Source organism: Watersipora subatra, chromosome 10 (assembly GCF_963576615.1).
Source record: "Watersipora subatra chromosome 10, tzWatSuba1.1, whole genome shotgun sequence".
In the NCBI taxonomy this organism is placed as follows: domain Eukaryota; kingdom Metazoa; phylum Bryozoa; class Gymnolaemata; order Cheilostomatida; family Watersiporidae; genus Watersipora; species Watersipora subatra.
The window spans coordinates 5,900,842-5,914,049 of record NC_088717.1 but is presented as its reverse complement, the minus strand read 5'-3'; the positions used below and the strand labels follow the sequence as shown (position 1 = coordinate 5,914,049).

General features: G+C 34.6%; 1 protein-coding gene across 1 annotated transcript in view; it reads right to left on the bottom strand.

Annotated features, from left to right (window-relative positions):
• Positions 1–233: 233 nt before the first annotated feature.
• Positions 234–13,208, bottom strand: part of LOC137406173 (tripartite motif-containing protein 5-like) — a 29,048-nt gene continuing 16,073 nt past the window's right edge. Inside the window, exons 6-9 of the mRNA XM_068092707.1 lie at positions 11,739–11,849; positions 9,971–10,112; positions 6,577–6,642; positions 234–1,814 (exon numbers count right to left, since the gene is read on the bottom strand). Coding sequence (XP_067948808.1) covers positions 1,685–1,814; positions 6,577–6,642; positions 9,971–10,112; positions 11,739–11,849 — 449 coding nt within the window. The 3' untranslated portion in view covers positions 234–1,684. The remainder of the gene's footprint in view (positions 1,815–6,576; positions 6,643–9,970; positions 10,113–11,738; positions 11,850–13,208) is intronic.

Below are 13,208 nucleotides of genomic sequence, written 5' to 3'. Positions count from 1 at the left end.
CGACAAAACTGTAAAGATTTGACACTTGGCAAGAAGACTTTTTCCTGATATTCACCTTTTGAAGTACGGTTCCTTTGTATTTTCCGACAAATAGAAATCGTAATCATCAAAGACAATAACTGCAATTATGATATACTGTGTGTATTCAAGAAAATAAATTGAAATTGCTAATGCATGAACATATATGAATTAGCAGTGTTCAAATATTGTACAAGTATATAGAACAATAGTGCATTAAGATAATCGAATTTGACTTTTTTGAATAAGAGGCTGACGCAAATAAAGGGCTACTTTCATTTTGAGAATATCTAATAATACATTCGTAATGGGTAGATGTTTTCAGACTGAATGGTGTTTGTTGAACAGTTCCACAAAACTTCCACAGAAGATGGTGTTTGTCATTCAAAGTTAATTCTCATTCAAGCTCCACACAACTCTATAGCTGCCTGCATCAATGCACCGACTGAAACATTCTAGTCATACCGTGAGATACAATTTTGATTGGTTCAAGCATTTAGGAACATTAACTAGCATTTTGCAATAAATAACACGCAAATCTTTCTATACCTCATCAAATTACTGGTCAAATGTGACTGTTTTTGAGCATGTGCCAAATATCCTTGTACATTTTAGTCAGCTGCATAAAAAACTGATGCTTCAAATGGCCTAAAATTTAGTGAGTCTCTATCATGGTGATACAATATATTTCATCTGAACATGGCTCAACTAAACCTCCAATTAAACATTTAAAGCCAGGTCTAAAATATCTTATAGCCAGTTGTTACATTTCTTATAGCCAGTTGTTAAATGTCTTATAGCCAGTTGTTAAATGTCTTATAGCCAGGTGTTAAATGTCTTATAGCCAGGTGTTAAATGTCTTATAGCCAGGTGTTAAATTTCTTATAGCCAGGTGTTAAATGTCTTATAGCCAGTTGTTAAATGTCTTATAGCCAGGTGTTAAATGTCTTATAGCCAGGTGTTAAATGTCTTATAGCCAGGTGTTAAATGTCTTATAGCCAGTTGTTAAATGTCTTATAGCCAGGTGTTAAATGTCTTATAGCCAGGTGTTAAATTTCTTATAGCCAGGTGTTAAATGTCTTATAGCCAGGTGTTAAATGCCTATGATCAAAATATAAGCAAACATACCAATAACTATGTAGGAGGTAATTAACGACTAACACCACCGATCAGACATGGTCACCTACCCCATGTAAGCAATGATAAGCAATGTTCGTGATTAGGTCCATAAATCATGCATATGTCAAAAGTTCTTTCCAAAACATCAGTCAGGAAAATAATTGCAAGTACCAATATAGGTTCTGAATCTTGTTATTAAACCTAAGTTACATAATGGCACACTTTTTATATTTTACATAATATGATACTGCTATTTCAGTATTTTGAAAGATAGCAAAGTTTATGGACTCATTTCATAATTTTGTCCGAGTCAAGCAAACATAAATAAGATAATTAAGCATTCAAAAAGCTTAATAATTTACCTGCGCTACAAATTTTGATGTTTTTCGGCATTTGCACGTATAAATTATTGTGTAGAGGCAGTGAAAATGCGCAGCTTCTAGCATTGGAGCTTACAATTGCTAAGTAGGCAAAATAATAATTATACATCTACTAATCATATGACATCACTTGTCCTCAATCGAAGCTACCTTAGATCAGTCATTGTTCAGTCACTAGTCAGATGGTAGAAATCACCGCAATTGCATCTTCTGTGCAGATAAACTTTTTTCGTGGCTTGATCGATGATTCGCCTCCATTTACAAGCTCGACTAGAGTGATTCTCTCTAGCTTCAGGACTAAAACATTGAAGACAACTAATTGACACATCATTACCTCAACTACGCACTCAATCTCACTCCGACATGTCAATCATATCTTTAATTAATATATGGATTTTAAAGTATATATTTATAATGCTACAGCAACTTCAAACATACGATTATAAAATCATTAACGTTATTATCACAGTTAAAACAACCGATTAAAACTATGTAACGCTAAAGCTAAAACATAAAAATCATTTTGTGTTAAAAGTTATTGTCGATAAACATTAAATAAAATATAACTCGTCTCATGTTATTGTGCAGTGCTAAGTTTATTCTAGAGAGGCTAAATTGAAAATCTCTTTATAGCTGACGAGGTATGAATTCCCCTTTACCTAGTTTGAATAAACTGAGTTGAAATGGAAAACAAATACCTGAAGGTCTGGACTTTAAGGAATCATTGAATAGTGTAAATAGAAAGCTAGCATTTTATTTATGCACTTCTTTCTCAGAGAAAGTCTCTTGAATGCAACAACTTAACTTTTATAAAGAAAGACTAAAGAAAATTCTATAGAATTTAAGTCTTCAAGTTTCAGAATAATTTTAAGGAAGTAAGTGGAAGTTGATACAGTGGCCCCTCTACTTACAAAAAGCTTTGCACATGCAAAATCTTCAGATTACAAAATATCTTTTCGAAAAAATATTGCTTCTTGTTATAAAAAAATTTTAGGATATGAAATGCGACAACTTCAAAGTACACGCAGCTGCTCACAGATCTGTAAGCTCACTGAACAGCAACACACTTGTAGCATCCTTTAGCTTGGTTTAAAAATGGCGCATTTAAACCACTCGGTCATTGACTATGGCCCAAAAGAAAAGACAGGCATTATGCTGAAAACCCGAATAAAAACATTAAAAAAAAATTATGAAGTTTTAGAATTTGCTGAAAAAAATTACGCATAAAGTTTTTACTAGCCAAGCTATCACTCACTATGATAAAGTTTGCCTTGTGCATTTTCAAAAGTGTTACAAGCTAACAAAACCAGCGTCCTTGGATCTTTTTATACAAAATATCAAATAAAAGCCATTGGTGAGAGTGAACCTGAACCAAGATGAAGGGTGACAATGATAGCAATCTAAACAAGAAAGAAATTATAGTAAAAAAGAAACAAACAAAAAACTTTAGTTTTTACTAGAGATGCCCCAATTCTAATATCACCAGCCGATTCAGATGCCGATCCGATATACCGATTCTTATTGAGAAATATCCGATTGAGATCTTTTCTGTTGCATAGAATTGTTAATTTTATTATGCAAATATAAATATAATGCAAATAAAATATAGATATTGATGTATTTATTTGTTTGTGTTTATGGAAAAAGGATATACATGTATTAGATATAGTCACATACTGACATACCGCGCATTTAGTAACAAAACAGTCCATCTTTCTGGTAATTTATTATTAATAATGGTAATTACTGTTAGAGGTACAGTTTTCTCTGTGATAATGAAGTCTCTCTTCTATTGCTGAACGAATCACTGCACCTGTACAAGTTTAGAGCAAATCAATGTTTTTTCAGTTACCGTTAGTGATTCAATTCTCTCAGAGAGATGTCTCTATCTTCTATCACTATCGATGTAGCCAGTCGTACTGAAGAAGAACTCACTTGATACAGATGATGGAGGACAGGCTAAACACCGATCAGCCACTGAGGTTATTTTATGCGATACAAATGACACATCATATCGTCAAGGTCAAGAGAGTGATAGATAAATTTATGCATCGACTGTTTAAATTACTTTCGTAATGCTAGTAAATAGAAATATTATAGTGTGTTCTTGTCTCCCATCTTTGTTATCTTGTTCGTGCTTGGGTGCAATAAATCCTATCGCTGTAATTGGGAAATACCACACCTTGTGATTACGTCCTGATCTAAGTTTAAGATTATAAGTTTAGACAATGACGTCCTAGCTGGTTAGACGTGGCGACGGAAATGCCACGCCTCCAATTGATAACATATTACAAAGACACTAACTTTCACCTTCCAAAAACCCATTTCAAAAAGGTGTTATGGTAACTTAACCACCACAATTTTACTTCTCCGATTTTTACTTTGTTGGTGATTCCCATATATTAAAAGTTTTCCTTTCCTAAATGTTTAAAAAAAACTTCAAAATTGTATATCAAATAATTGGTAAAATCCGTTTTTAAAAAATAATTAATTTTTTAATTATTGTTAGAATTTAAAGGTTGACTTGCAACAAAATTCAAATTACAGTTATTTGATATCAAAAGATTCACCATGTCTTACTCTGTTGTGTTGTTAAGTGCCAAATATGTGGAGATGTGATTACAAGCTCTTAAAAGCTCAAAAACGAACAGTTAATCGTCGCCATCACTAAACCGCCGTAGATTAGAATCCCTTTCCAAAATGGCTCAAATGGGACGTAGTTGTACAAGATGGCTTCTGTTTACACTTTCACGCAACCTTATTCGCCGAAATATTTTCACAAATATCTTTTGTGCATTCAATAAAACAATGTCTATTGTTCTTACGCGTCTATTTCATCGTCACTGTAATGCTGTCATTTTGAGCACTGATATCTCAAAGCCTACCGTAAAAATTCGTTTAATTTTTTAACCTTAGCTCGAAGGAGTGCATATCATCCTCTGATAAACATATCAAATAACTGTAATGTAAATTTTGTTGCAAGTCAACCTTTAAATTATATAAGCTCTTAAAAGCTCAAAAACGAAAAGCCGCCGTAGATTGGAATCTCTTTATTTCTCAGACGTAGACATGAAATTTATTTATTGTCTTGTCACATGATATTCTCACGTGAATTGAAAGGCCAATAAAAAGCTCAATATAAAACTTATCGTAGCACTAGTTTATGACAAACACTTCGGGTTTTACCGAAAACCCCGTATCAAATATAGATGCTCGCTACTTTACAGTTTTGTTTCGGTTTGGTCTAATCGGCAAGTCGTAATCTGATCATGTGACCCAATACTTCACAAATAATTTCTGCAGCACTTTTCGATTATCACAAGTGACCAACAGGCTCGTCATGATTATCAGACAATGACATGTACTCCTTCAGAGTAAGGCTAAAAAATCAAACGAATTTTTACGGTAAGTTATAAGATATCACTGCTAAAAGTGGCAGCATTACAATGCCGATAAAACAGACGTGTAAGAACAATAGACATAGTTTTATTGAATGCGTGAAGTATATTTGTGAAAATATTTCGACGAATAAGGTTGCATGAAAGTATAAACAGAAACCATCTACCACAGCTACGTCACATTTGAGCCGTTTTGGAAAGAGAATCCAAACTACGGCGGTCTGGTGTGGCTGCGATAAACTGTTCGTTTTTGAGCTTTTAAGAGCTTGTAATCACATTTCCACATATTTTGCTCCTACAAAACAACAGAACAAGACATGGTGAATCTTTTCATATCAAATAACTGTAATGTTTTGTGTAATTTTGTTGAAAGTCAACCTTTAAACTTCTTTGTTAGTTTAGACTAGTATAAAGGTTCTCCAGTCAATATTTATTTTTGGCACTGGTTCCAAGCTGCAAAAAGTGTAAAAAAATTTAGCTCAATGCAAGTGTATGCAAATTTTTTGAACGTACGCCGCCACCGGAAGTGAGGCTTTACATAAAACGATGTTTACACGATTGTATAGGTATACTCTTCTATGTTCTACTCAGGTCCTGACTAAAGCCAAAAGATTCCTCAGCTGTGTGGATGTTTATAAGGCTACAGACATGAAATAGATTGTGTGACAAGCCCGGAATTTATTAGGTAAAAATAAGGAACTTGCAGCTGATGATTTTTTATTAGTGTAGCGAGCTAAAATACGGTTTTCTGCAAAATAGTTGATCTGTAAAAAGAATCTGAAGTTTCCGATTTTCCCATATCGACACTGATATTAAAATTGGGGCAACTCTAGTTTTTACATTATGCATCACTCACTTTTACATAATGCATCACTATGCATTATGCATTTTATGTTAAGTGTGCAGCCATTAACTTGTAACCTGTATTTGCCAAGGGCTTTGATGGACTTTGTAAATTCTAAAAAAACTAGCCGAATGCCAGACGTTGCACGAGTATTAAAAACTACTTATAAACAGTGGCAGGTAATGTAGTTGCCCGCCACTTGCCATTAGCCTGGCACATTGCCAATGACTAATTTGAGTTAGCTACTATCCACATTGCTAAACTCTTACTAATAAGAGCTGTGAGAGCAAGTTTTAGCGACATTGCGTAACGCAAAGCGCTATGCTATTTTAACTGAGATAACAGCTCATATTGCTTAATGAATCCATTGCACCTCGCATAGCTTAAATAGCTAGTTTATTGCCTAGTAAATGGGAGGTTCCGAGATCAAATCCAGCATGACATGAATCTTTCATTTTTAGGTTTTAATAGCTGTAGCTGGAAAGACCGGATGACAGACTTTGAGATATATACATATAGATCATGTTCGACCTTATATAGCAGACCTTATATAGCCTTGAACAGATTAAGGCATTTATAGGGTAAAAAACATTACAAAACAATTTCCATAATGGAATAATTTTGTATGTAGAGGTACCATTGTACACACGTTATTAGAAGTGTTCCCTGCCAATGAGGATGATTAGCAGTAATGAACCATGTTTTACAGTCTACCTTTAAATTATGATACACCTTCATAATAATGCTGCAGCTACACAAGCAATATGAACAACATAGGAGCAGATAGCGCTTTTGAGGTTTTATATTATTAACTTACAAATGACCACAGCAACATTTCCTTGTCCATGTAAAAGCTGTTGAAGAACCTCTCACTACTGGGGAACTGAAAAATAAAGAGCAGCTAGAAAAATATGAACCAAATGTAAATAGAACTGCTGTTACCACAACCATTTATCATGGCTCAGATCAAGCACACGCCCTCAGCAAGTGGCAACTGACAGCAGGTGCTGTAAAAACGCAGAGCACACTAAAACATAGCTGAATGTTTGAGCAGCGCATAGTTTGAGTCAAACTAACCTGATACAATTTCTCTGCTTTATTTGGAACGTGCTGAACAGGAAACCATGAGTAAAAGATACTACAGCTTGTAAAAATACAGGCTTATTAATAGCTGCCATACATATGCTAGTTAAAAGACATTAAACTTTCGGCAGTTATCATCCTTGATATATATTCTTTCATCACACTTTGATCCACATATAGCCACAACATAACTAGCCTAACTATATTTAATGAATAAATTCGCAGTAGATCGGTCCCCACCAACTATTCTACTCAATAACCTAAACAAAATATATAACATCCACTATAGTAAGTCGTCCTATCCAAGGGTCCTATCGTTATATATGGTCACAATGATGCATGCCTGGGAATTCAAACTTTCTTTTCAACTTGGAATACTATTCAAATTATTCACCAACTGTCAACACTCTTTTGATTATTCTCATCTCACTGGATGGTTGATCTTTTATTTATTCTGGATGACAAATGTGTTCTTTTTGGTGATTTATTTACCAACGAGGTGGGAGAGATGCTACTCGAACACCACTGCTTAAAGTAAAACAGTTGGGATGAACAGTTTCCCATCAAAAGCTCAACTAACTAATCCAATAGGGTGCAGATTCAAGAGTTTTCAGTTGAATTAACTCATGGCTCTGCACTCTCATTGCATTGCAGAACTAAGAGATGATATGCGATGTCATGGTCTATAATTAGCCAATGCACAAACGCGAGAAAAAAGGGCTTATTTGCTAGATTATTATTGCTAGATTTTAATTGCTATAACTGGACATACGGTGTAACAAAAAGACAAAAACTGAGATTTATATATATAAAGATTTATTTGCATCGACTTCAACAGTTCTCTGTTCATCAGTTCATTATAGTTCATTTTAATAGTCATAACAATTTTATAGTAAAGGAGGTAAAAGGTTAGTAGTCAATATTGTCTCTAAACATTACATTTTTAACCTAGCTGAATGCCTGGCGCTGCACGAGTAATAGAATAGTTTACCTATTAAATTTGAGTAACTTACTTGGAAAGCTAGATTTTTACTGAAATCTATACCAAAACAACACCCGTGTTTTGAGCCAGCTTAACAATCGTTACGCATAACACTTGTTAAGGATCAATAGTACTAGTTATGAATCCCAAGCAAGTGCTTCAAGTGGGAGTAACTTGACCAATATAATAACTAATTGCCAAATAAATTCTTTGTATTCCGTGTAACATCATTGTTAGATTCACCACTTCTAGATCTGGAAGTCCCGAGATCAAATTCAGAGCCATGCTGATTTTTGATTGCTAGATTTGAATTGTTATAACTGGACACAGGGTTTGACAAAAAGACAAACACTGAAATTTATATATATATATATATAGATAGCATCGCAGCTGTTTCTGATCGATATTTTACTGAATGAATCTAATGAATGAATATTTACTGATCATGAATCTTTCTATCTATTTGTACAACATAAAAATGTTGAATAACCTAGTATTGGAGGTCCTACCACACAAAGTTGTCATCACAATAGTCACTTTCAAAATCACTGTCGTCACTTTTAAAATCACTCTCGTCACTCTTTTCAAGTTGGTAACCAAAACAACCTCTTTTTTCACATTTGTTACTTTAATGCAAATATCCATTCTGGTGGCACTGGGTTGCGTTGAAAACATGAAACTTGCTCAGCTTGAACTTCTGCTAATCATAAGCATGGCTCAACCAGTGACCTTCACAAACTTATTAGTGATGTTGGGAACGTTGTTTGGGGGTGTTGCTGATTACTTCGCAAAGAGTGACAGGCGTCTTAGGTTTTTAGGGCTACACTTCTTGTACTGAGAATAGACTGAGATTGTCTTTAATAATCACTGTCAGTCATAGACTTGTAAACGGATTCGCTGTCAGTCTGTCGTGGCATTTCATTGCTGTTTACTTAAATTACCTGTCAGTGTATAAACGCTGGGCCAGATGCTTCAAAACAAAACTAGTGAAGTTTCGCTTGATCATGTTGCTTTATGGACAAATAATAAGTTAGTAAAGGTACGGCCACACAACAAATTTTTCGCTGGTTCTGATCGAAATCACGAAATTAACAAAAAACACAGAATTATTCTGCCGAAATTCACAGAAATATCTGAGCTGTGCATGCCCACCGAATTCATAGACAAAATGCTTTTATTGGGCTAAATAAGTTATTAGCGAGCACGATTCTAGCAGCTTTTGCAATTAGTATAGTTCGAGGCACGTATTATGACACACAATAAAAGTGCCAGTGCAAATCAACATAATATAATACACACGATGCAACGGCTTAGATTGTGCTATTATTGGTATTTATCATTGAGACATGGCTACAAATCGTTTCATTTTTTAAATAATAACAGTTTCCTTTTTAGCAGCGAAAGTTTTGTGGTAGAAAGAGTTGCTATCTTTAGTGCAATCAAGTCAGTTGCATCGTATTTACTATGGTGAATTGCCGTAATATTTTTTTTCGCGTGTCGCGCTATGCGCTTCGGACTACATCAATTTTAAAAGTTGCTAGAATCGTGCTCGCTAAACAACAATAGCGCAATCTAAGCAGTTACACCGTTTGAACTATTTTGAATTGCACTCGTAATTTTATTGCGTGTCATAATACGTGTTGTGGACTACACTAATTGCTAAAGCTGCTAGAATCGTGCTCGCTAATAACTTGTTTAGCCATCTAAAAGCGTTTCGTCGACGAGTTCGATGGGCATGCACAGCTCAGATAATTCTGTGAATTTCGACCGAACAATTCTGTGTTTTTCATACATTTCGTGATTTCGATAAGAACTCAGAACCAACGAAAAATTTGTTACGTGTAGCCGTACCTTTAGTAATACTACTTACACAATCATGGTCACCTCGTCAACGTCACAGTGATAAATGGTCGTCTCGTCTGTCACTTTTTAATTATCCCTCTCGTCGGGTCGTCAAAATTGTCAGTCATAAAACATGGGAGGACCTCCGGTATTATCTGCTACTGTTAACGCCACAATATATTATTCTGTTAGTACACCTTTAAGCTGACAGTTCTCTGATTAGGTATAACTCTCACGTGTACATATTTGCCATCATATAACATGTGGTGGCAAACATGTTTCAACAGATAATTTTAAGCCGTACCAGTTGTATCGGCAGAGCTGGTTGTGGTGAAGTTCAATATCATCAGTTTGGTCCTTAGAGGAAGAGCGCTCCACAAACTTATCGTGAAAACCCATAGCAGTTGGAAAAATTTTAGGTTGACTTTCGGCCATAATGTTTTCATCTACAAAAAACATATATAGTAAGCTCAAAAACCTAATATCTTTGATACATGAACTCAAAACCTTTAGAAGCTCCAAGAGCTTAAAGACATATACATTCAACTAATAGTATACTTTCAGGTTATGAGAAGGTTATCAGTATAAAATGTCAGCAGCCTCAACGAATATCTGATTTGTTTCACGTATTAAGTTACCAGAAATGATGTATTAACAATACTTCAGCGCATTCAACAAATAACTTCCAGTAATCAGGTTATTACTGGATGAAAACAAAACCTATTTTTTGCTGCTCAAAAGTCCACTGCTGAAATAATAATAGTTTGTTCAGCTTGTCAGTTACAGAAAAACAAATCACTGAATAAAAGCAGCTGAGGTGAATCATCTACAATTCTAGCTAGTTCTTAGCTTAGTTTGTTGGTCACATTTTGTATCAACCATATATGACTGCTGATGACTCAGAGCCTAACACTGACCCTCTTACTCATGGAAACACTGACTTTTGACGCAAAATTTCTACCGGCAAATAAAATCATATTAACTTCACAATCTTCCATGTTAAATGAAGCATTGGCTTACAACTAGTAGCAGACCAAAAATAAGTGTTCATAACCAACTCAAAGATTTATTATATTTAGGACACTATCAAACTTTTAAATGACTGCAAAAGCTTCATAAAACTTAAGATCTATATTTCGACAGCAAATAAAAGTAAACGAGTGGATAAAAATTAAAATAACACATTTAAATAAAGTTACTTCGTTAGTGTGTGTGAATTAGTTCGCATGAATGCTAGTAGTAAGGGCTGAAAATTAGGGTAAGATATAATCTAAAATAATTCTGCAATTTTTATTATTTTGACGTTGTAATCTTAATTTTTACTAACTTGTTGACTTTCACTAACAGAGCTCATGTTTCCACTGATGCCACAACTTCACAAACTTCACATGCTCTAGGCCTTCCACAAGGTCGCCAAAAATATGTGGCTTCAAAACGCTGTCTGGCTCCTGACAATCAGCCCCATAAATACTTACTTGCTGCATGCAAGCACTTCATACAAATGATTCCGTGATGCTCAAAAATTCTTTCAGCAAATCTCTTTTAACTTCTGCCCCTCCTCTGCGAAAGCTGTGTAGCAATTCGAATTAAAAATATACACAAGCTCTGAGGCATGTCTGATTGAGATGAAAGAAATCCAGGACAATGCGGGGCTTACTTTTAGTTGATAAAACAGGTACCTAAAGCTTTTCAACTAGAGCTAGTTTTAAAGCTAATTAAATTTAATTTTTTTAATAATTTCATAAAATGTATTTATTTTACTAACATATGTGTAATTATGCAAGTAAGTTCTCATTGGTTTCTGGGCTCTAGAACAAATAAAAAATAAAATGTATCCTTGTAGCATATTTGCTTTGGCATAAAAAGCAACCAACAACACAGAGAAACTTCGCATTCTGATGTTCGACTGCACTAGGTGAGTTTATGTAAAATTTCCTGATAAGGTTCAAAGAAAACTCGCAGCTGCAAACCGATAAAATATTTTAACCAGCACATAACCAGAGATACATGTACAAAAATTACAAAGCAGTACATGCAAACTGGTAAGATAAAATCATCACAAAAAACGATACCTTCGTCGAACAAGTTCTTCTCTACATTCTTATTTGAAATATCTTTGACAGCGTTTTTTGCTTTGCCATCTTTGATTTCCTTTACATCCTTTTCTTGAACTGGAAATCTATCTGAAATTTAACGAACGTGAAACCGGTATGACCTTACATAGACAGTAAAACAGAAGATATGTCCAAATGTTTAAAATAATCCTCAGCTGTGTAGAAAACTATCAATGTCTAAACTAAATTAAATTCAACTGAACCATGCACAAGCTTTACCTAATTCATTTATAATATTTCGTCCTCTCCTTTCGGTGGACCGATATCAAACCTTTTGGATGCTATAAATCTGCTAGCAAAACGCCAACTTGTCAAAGATCTCTTAATAAATATGCATGAAGAAACCGGAAAAAAATCTCCCAGTTGATATTTATTGCTTGCAATGGACCTGCGGTGCTATTATAGCCTGTGTACAGCTTTGCAATTTGTTGGAGCTTTCAATCTTTATTTCATTCTAAGTTGGAAGACATTATTTTATATCTATGTTTATCAATATACAATCAAAAGCTCATCGCACTCATCGATATGTTTGCTACAGTTTGCAGCCAAAGATGGCTTTTTATGTGCAATAGAAGAGTTACGAGCATCGATCCATTGTAAGCCTTGTTAAGATAATGGCAAGGACGCTATTTAAAAATATGCTATTATTCTGCAAATTTATAAGTTATATACTGATAATTGATCAAATGCTACAAATATATATATTCATAAAAAGTGACATAAACGAACCATACTTACCGTACAACCTCTATTTGAATGTCACCTCTATTTGACCACCACTAGGAGAGAAGGGTTGCAAAATAGAGCGCTACCCTCTATTTGAACGCCACCTCCATTTGACTGCCACCTCCATTTGACTGCCACTTTGGCTATCTCTGATCTTTGTGAACCCATAATATCAAGTGATCAGTAGAAAAGTGCCCACTAAATCGTATTAATTTAATGAATCGTTTACATTAATAACAATCAATTAGATGTTTGTCCCAACTCCGAAGCTTTCCACTTTTTTTCGTTGCAACGTTGAAAGCAACGCCATAGAAATAACCAATAATGGTCTCACTCTATTAGTAGTTCCTTGTTTAATGCAGTCTTGATACTTCGAAGTACATATTAAAACAGCTTAAATTTACAATGGTAGATGAACTTTCAAAGCAACGCCATAGAAACAATTACTAATTGTTTCAGGCTAATAGTAGTTCCTTGTTTAACGCGGTCTTCAACTTCGAAGAACACGCATATAAAATGGTTTGCAAGTTGTGGGTCAAAGGTTACATCTAGCGAGCAAACTTTTACATGTTGCATTAGCGCTAACTGCAGCACGCAAAAGTTTTGCTTTTCAAAAAAATTGTTTGGACGCTAATATCGACTTGTTTAGCATTGGCAAAAAAGAGTTGAGGCCAGAAGATATTGTAGAAAGTATTGAACAAC